Source organism: Salmo trutta, chromosome 34 (assembly GCF_901001165.1).
Source record: "Salmo trutta chromosome 34, fSalTru1.1, whole genome shotgun sequence".
Lineage (NCBI taxonomy): Eukaryota > Metazoa > Chordata > Actinopteri > Salmoniformes > Salmonidae > Salmo > Salmo trutta.
Window position 1 is genome coordinate 2803058 of NC_042990.1, and position 20212 is coordinate 2823269.

Genomic DNA, 20212 nt, shown 5'->3' on the forward strand with positions numbered 1-20212 from the left:
GATTGTTCTTTTTCCTCATCAATTTAATCCATTTTATTGATTCATTTGAATTAAGAAAATGCTCTGTTATTAAAATAAATAAAGGTTTTGGTCCATGAAATAATCCAATAATGTGTACAAATCTTCTCTCATTGATTGAAACAGTTGGGTCCACCTAAAAGTGCCGCATGTCACTCACCTGTCACGATCAGTGAGAGAAGATTTGAAATAGACAAGATGGCAGTGTACACATAAACGGAGCATTTTCTAAATTCAAACAAACCACCTGGATACTGATATTTTAGAAGATACATGTTTGGCTGAATCGAGAACGAATATAGTATCGCCAAGTTAAGGTTAGTCGAAAATTCTCTGTGCTACACCAAACAGTACCCTTCATGTAAGGGCTAATGGAGCATCACATTAGTACATTACAATCTGCTAGCTAGGCTAACTTATGAATACAGCAAAGATTATTCAAGCTTGTGAACTACGGTACTTGTTCTACTTTTCTGTGGATACAGAAACTACTTTTCTGTTGATACAGAAAGAAAAACATTACTTTTCTCATAAAGGTACAAAAAACAGTGTACTAATGAAACTCTCCAATTTCTGCATTCTATTAGGTCTCCAATTTGGGACGGTTAAGGATTTATCCCCCTTGGTTCATGCATTTCCCTATTAGGAAACGAGTGAATAAATCGACATATACTGTATACATAATGCAGTCACTCTCCACATACTGCAACCTCAAAAGTATTTCACCAAGCTCCCTTCCCCCCCTCCCAACTGGCAGGTCTGCCCCTCACAGGTGTGCCCTTACTGCGTGGGTCGACTTGGCCCTCCATAATAGAACGTGGGCGGTGGGCGCCACATAGGTCAGGAGACAGTATCAAAAAGACAGAAATAATCTACTGTAATGTATCTATAGTGGGGCTCTGCCGGAACTGTTAAGAGGCACCTGAAAGAGAGACTGATGCCAAATACCCACCTGAGCAAACCACTCCTGCATCAAAAGCAATGATATGCTGGGGGGCCTGCAGAGAAATAATTCTACAAAGAGATGGGAAGAGAGGAATTTCAAACCTCAATGAGAGTTATTCTAAAATACAGTAGCATCCTCTCTTCCACTGCAGTGTGCTAGAAAACATAGCCCCCAGCAATATAAGAGATGCCTTTCTTCCTTACATGAACCAACTACAGTACAAAGAAAGTCCTTGTAAATACACCAGAGAAAGGGTTGCTATTTGTAACTGGTGACCGACTCATTGAAAGAAATGGTATGAAATGGGGCTGTGGTGGTCATGAAATGTTGTCAGCCAGTGATTGTCAAGCAAATAACTGCCGGTCTCACGGTAATTGACCATTAATTAACATAAACATATTTAGCATCAACACATCTACATAAAAAAAAAATCATAAATCCATGTAATATAGCCTACACCATCACAATAAATCCATGATTTATTTTAGACAGGTCTAAAGAAACATGATATGATGAAAATGTAGTCTATTTCAGAAGAACAGAATAGCATACTCTATGTTGGGCCCTGATCTGGCGATGGGCTACACTAGTTAATTTATCTGAAAAAAATGTATAAAAATTCCGTGGAATTATTTTATATTATTTTAGAGTATGAAAAACACAATTGAACATAGCTGAATAAAATAGAAAGGATATGGGCCTCCCGAGTGGCGCAGAGGTGCTAGAGGCGTTACTACAGACCCGGGTTCATTCCCGGGCAGTGCCACAACTGGCCGTGGCCGGGAGTTCCATAGGAAGGTGCACAATTGGCCCAGCGTCGTCCGGGTTAGGGGAGGGTTTGGCCGGGGGGCTATACTTGGCTCATCGCGCTCTAGCGACTCCTTGTGGCAGGCCAGGTGCCTGCAGGCTGACCCAGGTCACCAGTTGAACGGTGTTTCCTCCGACACATTGGTGAGTCTGGTTTCCAGGCTAAGCTGGTGTGTGTTAAGGAACGCGGTTAGGTGGGTCTTGTTTTGGAGGACGCATGACTCCACCGTCGCCTGTCCCGAGCCCGTTGGGGAGTTTCAGCGATGAGACAAGATCGAAATTGGGAAGAAAAACGGGTGTAAAATACAAATTTCAAATCATAATTTGATTTGCATCATGCAGCCTTAGAATGTATAAAAAAATTCAAAACATACAGTATACTACATAATATATGTGTGAAATTTGTTTTTATTCAGAATGGACCATTATCATATTTCGCAACAAAGCATCTTTCACTCATGCTGCCAAAATAGTCTCCAATACCCTACTCAATAAATTGGATGCAGTCTATCACAGTGCCATCCGTTTTGTCACCAAAGCCCCATTTTCTACCCACCACTGCGACCTGTACGCTCTCGTTGGCTGGCCCTCGCTTCATACTCGTCGCCAAACCCACTGGCTCCAGGTCATCTACAAGACCCTGCTAGGTAAAGTTCCCCTTATCTTAGCTCGCTGGTCACCATAGCAGCAATCACCTGTAGCACGCGCTCCAGCAGATATATTTCTCTGGTCACCCCCAAAGCCAATTCCTCCTTCGGCCGCCTCTCCTTCCAGTTCTCTGCTGCCAATGACTAGAACGAACTACAAAAGTCTCTAAAACTGGAAACACTTATCTCCCTCACTTGCTTTAAGCACCAGCTGTCAGAGCAGCTCACAGATTACTGCACCTGCCCATCTATAATTTAGCCCAAACAACTACCACTTCCCCTACTGTATTTATTTATTTAGTTCCTTTGCACCCCATTATTTCTATTTCTACTTTGCACTTTCTTCCACTGCAAATCTACCATTCCAGTGTTTTACTTGCTATATTGTATTTTCTTCACCACCATGGCCTTTTTTGCCTTTACCTCACTTATCTCCCCTCATTTGCTCACTTTGTATATAGATTTATTTTTCTACTATATTATTGACTGTATGTTTGTTTTACTCCATGTGTAACTCTGTGTTGTTGTATGTGTCAAACTGCTTGCTTTATCTTGGCCAGGTCGCAATTGTAAATGAGAACTTGTTCTCAACTAGCCTACCTAGTTAAATAAAGATGAATTTATTATTATTTTTTAAATCATGCACCTGTCTCGGAACATGGGCAGGGGGAAAAAATACATGTCATCTATGCACTTAAATAGTGGTTCATTTTCATGCCAGCCAAGTAGGCTATACTCCTGTTGTAAAGCGAAGCAATGTGCTTAACCTCTATTGGATCGGTGTCCCTAAACCAGGACAGTTGTTCCTCAATATGCGATAATGTGACTAGAATGACATTGTAAACAACAGCCAACTTTCCAGGACATAGACATGTCTTATAATGGGCAGAAAGCTTAAATTCTTGTGAATCTAACTGCAGTGTCCAATTTACAGTAGCTATTACAGCAACAAAAAAAGACCACGCTATTGTTTGAGGATAGTGCACAACAACAAAACACATCACAGCAACTGGTTTGATACATTCACCTCTGAAGGTAAATAATATACTTGAATTCAGTAATCTTGCTCTGATTTGTCATCCTGAGGGTCCCAGAGATAAAATGTAGCATAGTTTTGTTTTTATATTAAAATGTAGGAACTGGGTTCTACAGTTTGACGCCCCCCCCCCCCAATCTAGATGGCCCCCCGGAAAGTTAATACAAATATTTTAATTTATTTCACCTTTATTTAAAACCAGGTAGGCCAGTTGAGAACAAGTTCTCATTTACAACTGTGACCTGGTCAAGATAAAGCAAAGCAGTGTGACAAAAACAACAGAGTTACACATGGGATAAACAAACGTACAGTCGATAACACAATAGAAAAATCTATATACAGTGTGTGCAAAAGTAGAAAGGCAATAAATAGGCCATAGTGGCGAATTATTTTTTACAATTTAGCATTAACACTGGAGTGATAGATGTGCAGATGATGATGTGCAAGTAGAGATACTGGGGTGCAAAAGAGCAAAAAAAATAACATGGGGATGAGGAGGGGCTATTTACAGATGTTGGGTGGGCTATTTACAGATGTACAGGTACAGTGATCAGTAAGCTGCTCTGACAGCTGATGCTTATAGTTAATGAGGGAGACATGAGTCTCCAGCTTCATAGACTTTTGCAATTCGTTCCAGTCATTGGCAGCAGAGAACCGGAAGGAAAGGCGGCCAAAGGGGGAGTTGGCTTTGGGGATGAACAGTGAAATATACCTGCTGGAGCGCGTGCTACGGGTGGGTGTTGCTATGGTGACCAGTGAGCTGAGATAAGGCGGGGCTTTACCTAGCAAAGACTTATAGATGACCTGAATCCAGTGGGTTTGGCGACGGATATGTAGCGAGGGCCAGCCAACTAGAGCATACAGGTTGCAGTGGTGGGTAGTATATGGGGTTTTAGTGACAAAATGGATGGCACTGTGATCCTACATCCAATTTGCTGAGTAGAGTGTTGGAGGCTATTTTGTAAACGACATCGCCAAAGTCAAGGATCGGTAGGATAGTCAGTTTAACGAGTGTATGTTTGGTAGCATGAGTGAAGGAGGCTTTGTTGCGAAATAGGAAGCCAATTCTAGATTTCATTTTGGATTGGAGATGCTTAATGTGAGTCTAGAAGGAGAGTTTACAGTCTAACCAGACACCTAGGTATTTGTAGTTGTCCACATATTCTAAGTCAGAACCGTCCAGAGTAGTGATGCTAGTCGGGCAGGCGGGTGCGGGCAGCAATAGGTTGAAGAGCATGCATTTAGTTTTACTAGCATTTAAGAGCAGTAGGAGGCCATGGATGGAGTGTTGTATGGCATTGAAGCTCGTTTGGACGTTTGTTAACAAAGAAGGGCCAGAAGTATACAGAATGGTGTCGTCTGCGTAGAGGTGGATCAGAGAATCACCAGCAGCGACATCATTGATATATACAGAGAAAACAGTCGGCCCAAGAATTGAGCCCTGTGGCACCCCCAGAGACTGCCAGAGGTCCGGAGAACAGGCCCTCCAATTTCACACACTGAACTCTATCTGATAAGTAGTTGGTGATCCAGGTGAGGCAGTCATTAGAGAAACCAAGGCTATTGAGTCTGCCGATAAGAATGCAGTGATTGACAGAGTCAAAAGCCTTGGCCAGGTCGATGAAGACGGCTGCACATTATTGTCTTTTATCGATGGCGGTTATGATATCATCTAGGACCTTGAGTGTGGCTGAGGTGCACCCATGACCAGCTCGGAAACCAGATTGCATAGCGGAGAAGGTACGGTGGGATTCGAAATTGTTGGTAATCTGTTTGTTAACTTGGCTTTCGAAGTCTTTAGAAAGGCAGGGCAGGATAGATATAGGTCTGTAACAGTTTGGGTCTAGAGTGTCTCCCCCTTTCAAAAGGGGGATGACAGCTTTCAAATCTTTAGGGATCTCAGACGATACGAAAGAGGTTGAACAGGCTAGTAATAGGCCTAGCCTATAGAGATGTTGAACAACATGAGCTCATGGGCTGAGTACCAGAGTGCTGAGTACCAGGCAGTTAGTATGGGTGTTTTCTGTTAAGAGAATGTGTTTCTTGTTTAAAGGCTGACTAGCTCTAAAGAGACTAAGCAAAGGCACTATGTGTAATCCCGTGATTAAGTGTGCTTATTGGTATAATTCTATAATGGCCTATAGTTATCTGTACTTAATCCTATAATGGCCCGTAGTAATATTACAGTCCGATAATGGCATGTAGCAATCTTATAACTGCCTATATTAATCTGTACTTATTATTTTCTGGAAATAATGTATAGGCGCGCCACCAATATAATTGATCCAAGGAACTAGAGGGGAGGGTAAACCCCGCCTAGAGGCAAGAATTTAGATTTGGAAACAATGGTGGAGTAAAGCCGAGGGGATATGGTTATTAGCATAAAGTGGAGGGACTATGAAACTTGAATAAGCATGAAACTGTATAAAAGGAGTGGGCTGAGACTGTGTCCGGCAGTTGCTCCATGGACCAACTCGGCTTGTTACTTTGTAATAGTCTATTTGAATTCACAGGCTCCGGTATCTGAGAGATATTATTGAACCAATATTTCCACGACGTTAGCAAGTTTGGTAGGCTACTATTGATCATCAGCAGCATCAGAGCTTGGAGAAGCCTAGTTACCGTGACTAATCGGTCACATGGAATTTGACTGCGTTCATGGCTCGTGACTACTGGTGTGCTGTGGAGGCAATATAGTCACCATAATAGCCCTAGTATGAAATGCTTAACAGCTTTTTTAATACAAAATGTTAATCTCCACCGAAAGCATAAATAAGCAGCTAACCTGAGGAAAGCGGCGTTTACTTATCAGTTGTACACCCAGCATTGGAGATAAAATACTGTAGAACAGAAATGCCCTCGTTCCCCAAATGTATTTCAGTGCTCAGGCTAACACGGAGTCATTGTAGATGGTGTATGCTAAGCCAGGAATACATCTTAGCCTTCAGAGGAAATGCAATACTGATCTCTGAAGTAGAATGGGAAGCTTAGACACGATTAGACTACGCCGGTTGCATGGTAATGACAACTTGTGCCCTCTGTCACGGTACAGGAATCCCCCCAAAAAATGCTTTTGACAAGAAATAAAATCCTCATCTTGCTCTTCCCCCTCTTCTTTTGGGAGCCTTTCCCTTGGTGATCCAAGTTAGGGAGTATAATTGGACTTCTCTGTCTATTCAACTGTGCAGCACTTTTTGAAAAAGTGAATGTGGTTTGAGAGTTTGCAATTACATTTTTCAAGCTGGTATGCAATAATATAAAGGCGTTTTCTTTACTTTTAAATATATGGATAAGTGCAGAAAGTGAGAACCAGGACACAACTAGAGATAAAGACATGGAGAACCGTATAAGTGTATGTATGCCTACAGTATATAGAGAACTGAAAGTAGGCAGATGTTTGTGCTGGGCCAGTTGTTTGTACAGAGTCAGTAGCTGAGGTGTGGATGGGTGCATCGGGACTCACCAGCCCCTCCTGGCTGCCTCCCGTCGTTCTCTCCACACTCAGGTGCTCATCCGACCCCTTCAACTTCCACACCTAAGGCCAAACACAAAATAACAGATAACTCAGTACATGGTCATGTTCAGTAGGTTGGGAAATGGAAAGATACTACCTGAACTTGTCCAATAAGAAAAGTTATTTATGTTTTCCATTACAAATCTATGTGCCCTACTGAACATGACCCAGATGCAAAACGGATGAAGTTTCTTCCTTCCGCTGTTTAAATTAACTAGTCGGCTCACTACTATACAGTAGATTCTGAATCTCTACTGTTTCCTCCACAACCCAGTGACTTACAAACCAGGCTGTCAAGGTCCACAGCAGAGATCCAGAGGATGGGGTAACTCCATAATGAGGCTGACACTCCACTGGCTCCACTGTCAAATGGAGAACCAATGTACCCCGGACAGACAGTGCATAGACAGCACAGAACAACAACAGGGCTGAACTGGAGCTCCAGAGATGGTGAATGCATGGTCTGCTATCCTCTTATCTAACATACCAAGAGAGCAGAAGTCCATTACCAGCCATACTTCTGCAAATTCAAAACATTCCCCAAATCAAGTCTACATTGGCACTGGCTGAAAACTAACTCATTTACATAAGGAAAACGGGTCACTCTGGTTGTCTTTTTGACAGGAAAGAGGAAGAATATTTCTGAGAGTTCCTGTGCCACGAGGCATGGGTGGAGGAAATGGGGGTGATGCATCATGGAGAAAGAGAGAGGAGATGCAGACAGACAGAGAACGCATTGATTGTAGACTGCTGCGGTGCACTCACACAATCAGTCTGAGGACATGGAGAGATGTTGGGGGGGGGGGGGAGAGAAGGAAAGGGATAGAAAAACAGCACTGAAGAATAGGCTACTTGCTGAAACATTTTCCAACAAAGACAACACAACATGCTGGTGTAGAATAAAAAAACTAAACACTCAGGTGGCAGTCCTGAATCACTATGACCTCGATGTGAATATGACTTTTCCCACACAAACGCTTTTGAAGTCAAAAGGGTTTCCCTTTAAAAGCTATTGCCAGGTGGCACGTACCCAGATTACCTCTTACACTCAAGCAGAGAATCAGGGATGATAATGTATTCAAAGGGAATAGCTGACTCATAAGGCCTACTGTAGCAGCTGCAGGGCCCTATGTGAGTCCATAACCAGCCATACTTCAGCAAATTATATACACTCCTCAAATCAAGTCTACATTGGCACTGGCTGAACATAAACTAATTTACATAAGAAAATGTGTCTTTCTGGTGTCTTTCTTTTTGACAGGAAACAGGAACAATATTTATGAGTTACAGTGCCACGAGGCATGGGTGGAGGAAATGGGGGTGATGCATCATGGGAGAGAGAGAGAGAAGATGCAGACAGACAGACAGAGCATTGAATGTCGACTGCTGCGGCGCACTCACACAGTCTGAGGACATGGGGAGATGGTGGGGGGGAGAGAGAAAGAGAGAGCGAGCGAAGGAAAGGGAGAAGAAAACAACACCACACGTATGCTGAAGAATAAGCCATTTGCTGAAACATTTTCTTACAAAAACAACACACTATGAAGTAGTAGAATAAAAAAACTAAACACTCAGGTGGCAGTCCTGAATCACCACGACCTTGAGCTGAATCTGACTTGCACAGACTTTCCCACACAAAAGCTTTTGAAATCAAAAAGGGTTTATAGGTTTGGAAGGGTTCCCTTTCAAAGCTATTGCAAGGTGGCACGTACCCAACTTCGCTCTCACACTCAAACAGGCAGAGAATCAGGGATGATACTGTACTCAAAGTGAATAGCTGTCTCACACAAGGCCAACTGTAGCAGCCGCAGAGCCCTATGGGAGGAGATAGCAGGAGAGTTAGAGGGGTAGCGGTGGGAGGAGCAGGTGTACGAGGGGTGCCAAGATAAGATGGGATCTAATAGAGAGGATCATTCTGCGAGGTGATGGTACGCATTCATGTCTACACTAGAATTACTCATCTGGTACACAGTGTCTTCAGAAAGTATTCACACCCCTTTACTTTGTTCACATTTTGTTGTGTTACAGCCTGAATTTAAAATGGATTAAATTGAGATTTTGTGTCACACACACACACACAATACCCCATAATGTCAAAGTGGAATGATGTTTTTAGAAATGTTTACAAATTAATAAAAAATTAATAAAAAATGAAAGCAAGAAATGTGGCAAATAAATTAACTTTCTGTCCTGAATACAAAACGTTATGTTATGTTTGGGGAAAATCCAACACAACACATCACTGAGTACCACTCTTCATATTTTCAAGCATGGTTGTGGCTGCATCATGTTATGGGTATATAGAATAACTATCTTCAAGGTAATGACTCAGGACATCGGTTGTGAGATATAAGCTTATTTTTAGTAATAATACTGGTTTACTTGTACATAACTGACGCTATCACTTTTCTTTTACTTCCTGTCGCAAGGCATTCTGGTACTTGCGGTCAATAGCATAATCTAATACATCAGAAATATGTACATAGTTCTCTCAATATCTATCACATGAATTCTAATACAATTACTATTGTACCTATGTAAATAACTGTAAAAGAAAAATATCTTTAGATACAGGTCGCAATTGTAAATGAGATCTTGTTCTCAACTTGCCTACCTGGTTAAATAAAGGTGAAATAAATAAATAAAATAAAAAGTTACAACATCCTCCGCCCGATGAACAACTGTGTTCATCTAAATCTCTAAGCAGTATATCAACTGAATAGGTCTCCTCAAAGTCCCTGAGGCAGTTCGAACTGAACATGACCAGGCCATCTCGGCCTGGAAACAGTTCCTCAAACTTCCCTAGTTTCCAGGTTTGTCTGGGTGTGTTATCTTCTCCGATGATTGCAACGTCACTCACTTTCAGTGGGGTGGGCTGTGGTGTGTCACAGCGGTGTGATTACTTTAGATCCAGCAAGTAGTCTCTTCGCCAGCTGTTCCAGAAGCTGGTCACAAGTCTCTGCCTGTACTTCCATCTGCGTGCCATTTCCTCCTTGTTGAGCTTTGGGTGCTGAGTTTTCTGCCTTGAACAGTTCGTCAGCAGTCAGTTCACCTTGCATCTTCATGTTTGTATGAGCATTGGCTATGAATCTCTTTATCCAGGCGGTCACTCAACACTCTTCAGTTTGCTGTACCTTTCAAGCTCCAACACGGGTTCAGTGATGTCTGTGCTGTTTGATGTGAGCTGTACAGTCACCAGGTCACTGGACTTGAGTTCTGTATCCACCTCTTCTGGATCCTTGTCGTCATCAGTCTCCTCCGACTAATTGATGTCAGAATGCTGGGTCCGTTCCACCATAGCTGGCTCTGTGTCAAGTTTTGAACAGTTTGTCCTCTTGTAGGGATGTCGGCTGGATTTATTTTCCCTTCCATATGTGACCATGACTCTGGATTGGTCAAGGACTGGATCTCTGTCACTCTGTTTGCGACAAACTGTTTACATTACTGAGCTGCAAATCCAATGCAGCACAATCATAGAGTCAGTCCACATTTTGATCTGTTTTTGTTCCATTTTCAGTGTGGTCATGAGTGTTTTTGCTATTCTCGCTCCAATCACAGCTCCCATGAGCTCCAGGCGTGGCAGCGTACCTTTCTTGAGTGGGGCTACCCTGGACTTTGATGTGACTAGATGTGTCATTGTTTCTCTGTCTTGTGATTCACCTTGCATGTAAGCTACTTTCATTTGAGTCACAGAACACGTGTAGTTTCAGTGTGTGGCTAGTTCTGAACAATACTGTTGCCATTCTCATGTCAGTTCAGATGGTCACTTCATCCCAGCTGAGTCCTCTCTCCCACATCTCCTGGAGCATTTACTTGACCCTGATGGTGAAGGGGATCAGGAAGCCAAGAGGATTGAAGATGCGTGCAGAATACTTCTCATCTGGTCCCGGTCTCTACACTAAACCTAAAACTTTGAGCACTACTCCTTGTGTTTCTAGCGTCAACGGGTGGTAAGTTGTCGTACTCCCCTACCATTTTGTTTTCAGTTTAGGAGAGTTACTCATCCCCTTGCAGAGGTCTGTGCCTGCAGTCGACACCATTCGTTTTGCAGTTGTCACAATGTAAGCCTCTTCAACATCGCGTGAACGAACTTGCAATGAAGTCATCTACATAGAGTGACTCTCTCAATCTCTACAACTTCTGGTTGTTCCATTTCATATTGCTTCAGGTGCTTCCTGAATGTAGCTGCGAGCAAGAATGGACTTGGGGAAGCTCCAAATACCACTCTTTTCATCCTCAGCACACGCAGCTACTCTTCATTTTCTCCCCTTGGTGGGCCTGTGAGCCATAGGAATCTCACGGTGTCTCTGTCTCTCTCTGCTAGGGATATCTGCAGGAAAGCCTTCTTGATGTCTGCCATGAATGCGATCTCATGTAGTCTGAAACTTATCAGAACGCTGAGCAGATCCGGATTCAGGTTCGGTCCTGTGAGTAGACAGTCATTGAGCGATAGACAGCCATCGTCATGGGACAAGATATCAAACACCACTCTGTTTTGTCGTCACCTTGTCCTCCCGGAGTACTGCATGGTGAGGTAAGTAGTATTTCATGTTGTTTGCGCTTGATGCGTTGTCCTTGGTCACATCCTATGCCATATCCTGTTGTAAGTAGTCCTCCACAACTTCATTGTATTTGCTGTACAAAGTCACATCCTTCTTCAGTCTTTTCTTCAGACCTTCAAACTGTTTCTTGGCGATTCTATAGTTGTCTTGGAGTTCTAGCATTTCTTGTTTACATGGCAACTCCACGTGGTCTAGTCCATCTTTGAAGGTGGTTGTTCTCTCGAACCTCTGTAGAGCCTCATTTACCTCTGTGTTTTCTCGCTGGTGATACCCAGAGACTCAAGCTCCCAGAATGCATGCAGTAGCTTGGAGTTTAGTGTGTCTTCATCAAGTGGGATGAACATGCATATTGCCTCGGCGACACTTGATATGGACACGGGTCCCTGCACCGACCATCCAAAGGTGCTCTCTAAAGCAACCAGCGTCTCTAAGTCGCTCCACTCGGCCTGATACTATCTGCCAGTAGTAGTCTGCTCCTATCAGGACAGAGAGTTTAGGATCATTGTCATCTCCTGGAAAGTCTGCGAGCTGCAGTCCCTTTCTATTGAGCTCATGTTGAATATGCTCACCAGGAACCTTTACCACATCTGTGCACACTTGTGGGGTTTCAATTGCCTCCATTTCAACTCTCTCTGCTGTTTGTCCCAGACATTCTCTTCAATGTGTTGTGTTAGGACGTTGCTGGAGCAGAAGTTGGGAAGAGTGAGTACCTCTTCACAAGGTTTTCATGTACGAAGCTTCTCTGACTCCATCTAATAAGCAACGAGCTATCTTCCTGCCCGATGGGCCTTCTACCCATGCCTTTGCTGTTTGTAGCAACACAGTGTTCTGTCCATCTGGTTTCATCTTCACTGAATGGGGAATAACTGAGGAAACAACAGCATCTGCAGAAACAGCAATTTGTAAGTCGCTCTGGATAAGAGCGTCTGCTAAATGACTTAAATGTAATGTAAATGCAGTAGGGGGTTGCACTTCACTCCTCTTACTGGTACACACAGCAATGTGATGTCTGCTTCCACATGTTGCACATGACATCTTTGACTTTACAGAATTTTGATATGTGTTTCTGTCCTAAACATACAAAGCATCTTCCCATTGTCTTTAGTTTCTCTTTGCGTGTAGAAATATTGTGGTCAGGGCAGTTTTCTGATTTGTGGTCTGCACTGTCACAGAATAGACTGTTTTGTTCCTTCTGGCTGGCTGTGTGCAGTGCCGCAGCAGATGACATGTTGGGTAATTTTGTTTTCAGTTCATTGGAGAAGCATGACTTGTTCCATGGTTTGCTCTCTTTCTGTTGGTTGCATCTCCCTGGTCTGAACCTCTTTCTGTAGGAAACTGACTATCATCTACTCCCCTCTGACGACTATTGTCAAGAGCCATGTCCTCCTTAGATTGGGCATAGTAGGCTTCAATAGGATTCTGCCACTACACCCAGTGATTCCAAGCTCCTAATCTGAATTTCACATTCATCATATAGCCTTAATGCATTTATGTCAGAGGATTTCTTTACAGGAGTGAGATTCAGCAGCTTTGACATGTGAGCACTAATCACTTTGTCGTCTCCGTGCGTTCCGTACCTATACCTCGGGACTCCCATCCTCCTCAATTGTTCAAGTCACCAGCCTCCAATGGTCAGTAGCGTAATCCAATACTAACCAATACAACAGAAATACGTACATAGTTCTCAATCTCCATCACATGAATTCTAATTAAATGACTCTTGTAAATAACTGTAAATGAAAAACAGTTTTAGATACAGATCAATGAATTAACTGGAAACATTAACTCTGTAAAGCATTTAAGATAGTTCTTACTAATGAAAGGAATACTGTGTTCTAAGAAGTTTTTTAGGATACAAATAAATGGAATAGAGCTGAGCACAGAATAGAGGTAAGCACAGTCCGCTTTCCAACAGACACTGGGAAACTCACCTTTCAGCAGGACAATAACCTAAAACACAAGGCCAAATAGTCACTGAAGTAGTTTACCAAGGCAACACTGAAAATGTTCCTGAGTGGCCTAGTTACAGTTTAAACTTAAAATTGGCTTGAATATCTATGGCAAGACTTGAAAATAGCGATGATCAACAGCCAACTTGACAGAACTTACCCAAGAAGACTCACAGCTGTAACTTCTACTAAGGTGATTGTAACATGTATTGACTCAGGGGTGTGAATACTTATGTAAATGAGATATTTCTGTATTTCATTTTCAAAAATTTGCTAAAATTTGACATTATGGGGTATTGTGTGTAGATGGGTGAGACAAATAAATCTAAATTAATCAATTTTGAGCCTCATTTAAAAATTGATTTAATTGTTTTTAAATCCCCTCAACAATCTACCCACAATACCCCATAATTACAAAGCAAAAACAGCTTTTTAAAACATGTTTTGAAATGTATACATTACCAGTCAAAAGTTTGGACACACCTACTCATTCAAGGGTTTTTCTGTAATTTTTTACTATTTTCTACGTTAATAGTGAAGACCTCCAAACTATGAAATAACACATGGAATCATGTAGTAAACAAAAAGTGCTAAACAAATAAAAACTTTATATTTTAGATTCTTCAAAGTAGCCACCCTTTGCCTTGACAGCTTTGCACACTCTTGGCATTCTCTCAACCAGCTTCTCCTGGAATGATTTTCTAACATTCTTGAAGGAGTTCCCACATATGCTGAGCACTTGTTGGCTGCTTTTCCTTCACTCTGCAGTCCAACTCATCCCAAACCATCTCAATTGGGTTGAGGTCAGGTGATTGTGGAGACCAGGTCATCTGATGCAGCACTCCATCTCTTCTTCTTGGTCAAATAGCCCTTACACAGCCTGGAGGTGTGTTGGGTCATTGTCCTGTTGAAAAACAAATTATAGACCCACTAAGCGCAAACCAGATGGGATGGCGTATTACTGAAAAATGTGGTGGTAGCCATGCTGGTTAAGTGTGCCTTGAATTCTAAATAAATCACTGAAAGTGTCACCAGCAAAGCACCCCCACACCATCACACCTCCTCCTCCATGCTTCATGGTGGGAACCACCAAAAATCTCAAACTTGGACTCATCAGATCAAAAGGACAGATTTCCACCGGTCTAATGTTCATTGCTCGTGTTTCTTGGCCCAAGCAAGTCTCTTCTGCTTATTGGTGCCCTTAGATAGTGGTTTCGTTGCAGCAATTCAACCATGAAGGCCTGATTCACCCAGTCTCCATTGAACATTTGATGTTGAGATGTGTCTGTTACTTGAACTCTGTGAAGCATTTATTTGGGCTGCAATTTCTGAAGCTGGTAACTTTAATGAACTTATCCTCTGCAGCAGAGGTAACTCTGGGTCTTCCTTTCCTGTGGCGGTGCTCATGAGAGCCAGTTTCATCATAGGGCATTGATGGTTTTGTAAGAAGAAACTTTCAAAGTTTTTGAAATTTTCCAGATTGACTGACCTTCATGTCTTAAAGTAATGATGAACTGTCGTTTGTCTTTGCTTATTTGAGCTGTTCTTGCCATAATATGGATTTGGTATTTTACCAAATAGGGCTATATTCTCTATACCAACCCTACCTTGCCACAATACAACTTATTGGCTCAAATGCATTAAGGAAAGAAATTCCACAAAGGCACACCTGTTAACCTCTATGGGACCGGCGGGACGAATTCGTCCCACCTACGTAACAGCCAGTTGAATCCTGTGGCGCAATTTTTAAAACGTTTGAAATGCTATTACTTCAATTTCTCAAACATATGACTATTTTACAGCTATTTAAAGACAAGACTCTCGTTAATCTAACCACACTGTCCGATTTCAAAAAGGCTTTACAACGAAAGCAAAACATTAGATTATGTCAGCAGAGTACCCAGCCAGAAATAATCAGACACCCATTTTTCAAGCTAGCATATAATGTCACAAAAACCCAAACCACAGCTAAATGCAGCACTAACCTTTTATGATCTTCATCAGATGACACACCTAGGACATTATGTTATACAATACATGCATGTCTGTTCAATCAAGTTCATATTTATATCAAAAAACCAGCTTTTTACATTAGCATGTGACGTTCAGAAAAAGCATACCCCCCGCAAACTTCCGGGGAATTTACTAACAGTTTACTAAATTACTCACGATAAACGTTCACAAAAAGCATAACAATTATTTTAAGAATTATAGATACATTACTCCTCTATGCACTCGATATGTCCGATTTTAAAATAGCTTTTCGGATGAAGCACATTATGCAATATTCTAAGTACATAGCCCAGCCATCACGGGCTAGCTATTTAGACACCCACCCAGTTCAGCCTTCACCAAAATCACATTTCCTATAAGAAAAATGGTCTTACCTTTCCTGTTCTTCGTCAGAATGCACTCCCAGGACTTCTACTTCAATAACAAATGTAGGTTTGGTCCCAAATAATCCATCGTTATGTTCCATCAGCGACGTTTTGTTCGTGCGTTCTAGACACTATCAGAATGGTAAATCACGGTTGTGCGCATGGCGCAGAACGTGACAAAAAACTTCTAAATATTCCATTACCGTACTTCGAAGCATGTCAACCGCTGTTTAAAATCAATTTTTATGCCATTATTCTCGTAAAAAAGCGATAATATTCCGACCGGGAATCTGCAATTAGCTAAACAGCCGAAGGAAAATACTGCACGGGGTCGAATCGGGCACGCGCCTAATTCCATTGTCCTCTGATGGGCCACTTGGAAAAGGGGATTCTGTGTTTCAGCCTGAGGCTGCCTCGTCATCGTTCAGGTTTTTCCCGGGTTCTGAGAGCCTATTGGAGCCCTAGGAATTGTCACGTTACAGCTAAGATCCTGACTCTTCAATAAACAGAAGCAAGAACAACAACACCTTGTCAGACAGGGTACTTCCTGCATGAAACCTTCTCAGGTTTTTGCCTGCCATAGGAGTTCTGTTATACTCACAGACACCATTCAAACAGTTTTAGAAACTTTAGGGTGTTGTCCATCCAAACCTGAACAATAATATGTATATTCTAGCTTCTGAGTTGGTGTAGGAGGCAGTTAAAAATGGGCACATATTTTTTCCAAAATTCTCAATACTGCCCCCTAGCCCGTAGAGGTTAATTGAAATGCATTCCAGGTGACTACTTCATGAAGATGGTTGAGAGAATGCCAAGAGTGTGCAAAGCTGTCATCAAGGCAAAGAGTAGCTACTTTGAAAAATGTGTTTAACACTTATTTGGTTACTACATGATTCCATATGTGTTATTTCATAGTGTTGAGGTCTTCACTATTATTCTATAATATAGAAAATAGTAAAAATAAAGAAAAACCCTTGAATGAGTAGGTGTGTCCAAACTTTGGACTGGTACCGTATTTATATAAAAAAAAATGGAAATATCACATTTACGTAAGTATTCAGACCCTTTACTCAGTACTTGGCAGCGATTACAACTTTGAGTCTTCTTGGGTATGACGCTACAAGCTTGGCACACTTGTATTTGGGGCATTTCTCCCATTCTTCTCTGCATATCCTCTCAAGCTCGGTCAAGTTGGATGGAGAGCGTCACTGCACAGCTATTTTCAGGTCTCTCCAGAGATTTTCGATCGGGTTCAAGTCCAGGCTCTGGCCGGGCCACTCAAGAACATTCAGAGACTTGTCCCGAAGCCACTCCTGTGTTGTCTTGGCTGTGTGCTTAGGGTCATTGTCCTGTTGGAAGGAGAACCTTGGCCTCAGTCTGAGTGCTTTGGAGCAGGTTTTCATCAAAGGTCTCTGTACTTTGCTCCGTTCATTTTTTCCTTGATCCTGACTGGTCTTCCAATCCATGCCGCTGAAAAACATCCCCACAGCATGATGCTGCCACCACCATGCTTCACTTTAGTCATGGTGCCAGGTTTCCTCCAGACTTAACACGTGGCATTCATGGTCTGACAGTCCTTTAGGTGCCTTTTGGCAAACTCCAAGCGGGCTGTCAGTGGCTCCCGTCTGGCCACTCTACCATTAAGGCCTGATTGGTGGAGTGGTGCAGAGATGGTTGTCCTTCTGGAAGGTTCTCCCATCTCCACAGAGTAACTTTGGAGCTCTGTCAGAGTGACTAGGGTTCTTGGTCACCTCCCTGACCAAAGCCATTTTCCCCTGATTGCTCAGTTTGGCCAGCTCTAGGAAGAATCTTGGTGGTTCCAAACTTCTTCCATGTAAGAATGATGGAGGTCACTGTGTTCTTGGGGACTTTCAATGCTGCACATTTTTTGGCACCCTTCCCTAGATCGTTGCCTCGACACAATCCTGTCTAGGAGCTCTACGGACAATTCCTTCGACCTCATGGCTTGGTTTTTGCTCTGACATGCACTGTCAGCTGTGGGACCTCATATAGACAGGTGTGTGCGCCTTTCCAAATCATGCCCAATCAATTTAATTTACCACAGGTGGACTACAATCAAGTTGTAGAAACATCTCAAGGATGATCAATGGAAACAGGATACACCAGAGCTCAATTTTAAGTCTCATAGCAAAGGGTCTGAATACTTATGTGAATAAGTTATTTCAGTTTTTAATACATTTGCAAACATTTCCAAAAAACAGATTTTGCTGTGTCATTATGGGGTATTGTGTGTCAATTGATGAGTAAAATCGACAAAAAACAAGGCTTATTCTATTTTACAATAAGGCTGTAACGTAACAAAATGTGGGAAAGGGGGTCGGAATACTTTCCGAATGCACTGTATATGAATGCTATCTATTTTTGCCTGCTGTGTGCATTGAAGCTGCAGGAAAGAAAAATAATTCCAAAATCCAACCACGATAGAAAAGAGCATTTGCTCCCAACAACAGCACAGTGGTTTGTGACAAAATCTCACAACCACAAAGCTGCTTTTTCAAACTACAGCCTTTCTCCAACTCCTGACCCCTACACTAATACCATAGTTGTCTATTCAAGCCCTTTGTCCAAAGCCATATTAACAGCAATTTCATTTCCTCCAAAGTGCCTGAACCCAAGTAATTATATAAATCTGAGCTGTGCTTACAGAAGAGGGAAATGCCTGCGATGCGAATTGTAAACTCAGTGGTATATTAATCTCTAAGGGGAAGTCAAGGCTTCCCTGTCACTGCACGGCTCTTCCTTAGGGACATATGCCAGGAGCTAGAGCTTAGTTGTGACTGCAGTGTGTGTGTGTGTGTGTGTGTGTGTACGCATTGTAAACACCTTGGCACTGCTGTCGGAGTGGCGTCTGGCACATGCTTGGAGTTGGTTCATCCAGAACCGCTGCTCTTTGGCATTGGATGCTACGGAGAAACAAAAGGAGAGAATCAAAATGTTCATTTCCAATAACCATCATCACAATGGGAGAAATAGGACATCATCATTACACGAGTTCATGGTCACGTCAATAGACAGTCATCACAAAATGTATGTCATTATGTATTGCATATCACATTTGAGATTGACATCCAATTTGTGGCTGACACATTATCAACCAACGTGCTGTGTATTCTATTAAAGGGTCAGGGTACGCATCGGTGTCTGTGTGAGGAGCTCTCACAGGCCCAAAGACGGCCTGCTATCCAAACACCAACCACGGAAAAAAGTTACTCACTGGTAGGGCTGTTGCGGGGACCGTATTACCGCCACACCGGGAGTCATGACCGCAGTAAAATTCCACGTGACCTCTTATGCAATCTGGACACGTGCTGGTAGTACCCAGCTAGCTAACGACCATCAGGTCGCTGACCTCACTGTGAATCACCTCACTGTGATTGATCAATATAAAGAAAACACCTCGACTTTGACACAACTTTGGAAGAATGCTTGGGGTCATTGTCCATTTGGAAGACCCATTTGCGACCAAGCTTTAACTTCCTGACTGATGTCTTGAGATGTTGCCTCAATATATCCACATTTTCCTCCCTCATGACGCCATCTATTTTGTGAAGTGCACCAGTCCCTCCTGCAGCAAAGCACCCCCACAACATGATGCTGCCACCCCCGTGCTTTACGGTTGGGATGGTGTTCTTCATCTTGCAAGCCTCCCCCTTTTTCCTCCAAACATAACGATGGTCATTATTTTTTTGTTTCATCAGACCAGAGGAGATTTCTCCAAAAAGTACCATCTTTGTCCCCATGTGCAGTTGCAAACCGTAGTCTGGCTTTTTTATGGCGGTTTTGGAGCAGTGGCTTCTTCCTTGCTGAGCAGCCTTTCAGGTTATGTTGATATAGCAACATAACAGCAACTCGCCCAAGCCTTCCCCATTTCTCCTTCTCCCAAATCCAGTCAGCTGATGTTCTGAAAGAGCTGCAAAATATGGACCCATACAAATCAGCTGGGCTAGACAATCTGGACCCTTTCTTTCTAAAATTATCTGCCGAAATTGTCGCAACCCCTATTACTAGCCTGTTCAACCTCTCGTGTCGTCTGAGATTCCCAAAGATTGGAAAGCAGCTGCGGTCATCCCCCTCTTTAAAGGGGGGAAAACTCTTGACCCAAACTGCTACAGACCTATATCTATCCTACCCTGCCTTTCTAAGGTCTTCGAAAGCCAAGTTAACAAACAGATTACCGACCATTTCGAATCCCACCGTACCTTCTCCGCTATGCAATCTGGTTTCAGAGCTGGTCATGGGTGCACCTCAGCCACGCTCAAGGTCCTAAACGATATCTTAACCGCCATCGATAAGAAACAATACTGTGCAGCCGTATTCATTGGCCTTGTTCAAGG

General features: G+C 42.7%; 1 protein-coding gene across 4 annotated transcripts in view; it reads right to left on the bottom strand.

Moving 5' to 3' along the window:
• LOC115173309 (oxysterol-binding protein-related protein 10) overlaps positions 1-20212 on the bottom strand; it is a 124251-nt gene that overhangs the window by 58565 nt on the left and 45474 nt on the right. For 3 of the 4 annotated variants that reach the window (XM_029731293.1, XM_029731294.1, XM_029731295.1), the window contains exons 3-4: positions 18702-18781; positions 6918-6989 (exon numbers count right to left, since the gene is read on the bottom strand). In XM_029731293.1, the coding sequence (XP_029587153.1) occupies positions 6918-6989; positions 18702-18781 (152 nt within the window). The remainder of the gene's footprint in view (positions 1-6917; positions 6990-18701; positions 18782-20212) is intronic. The other variant, XM_029731296.1, reaches the window with a different exon arrangement.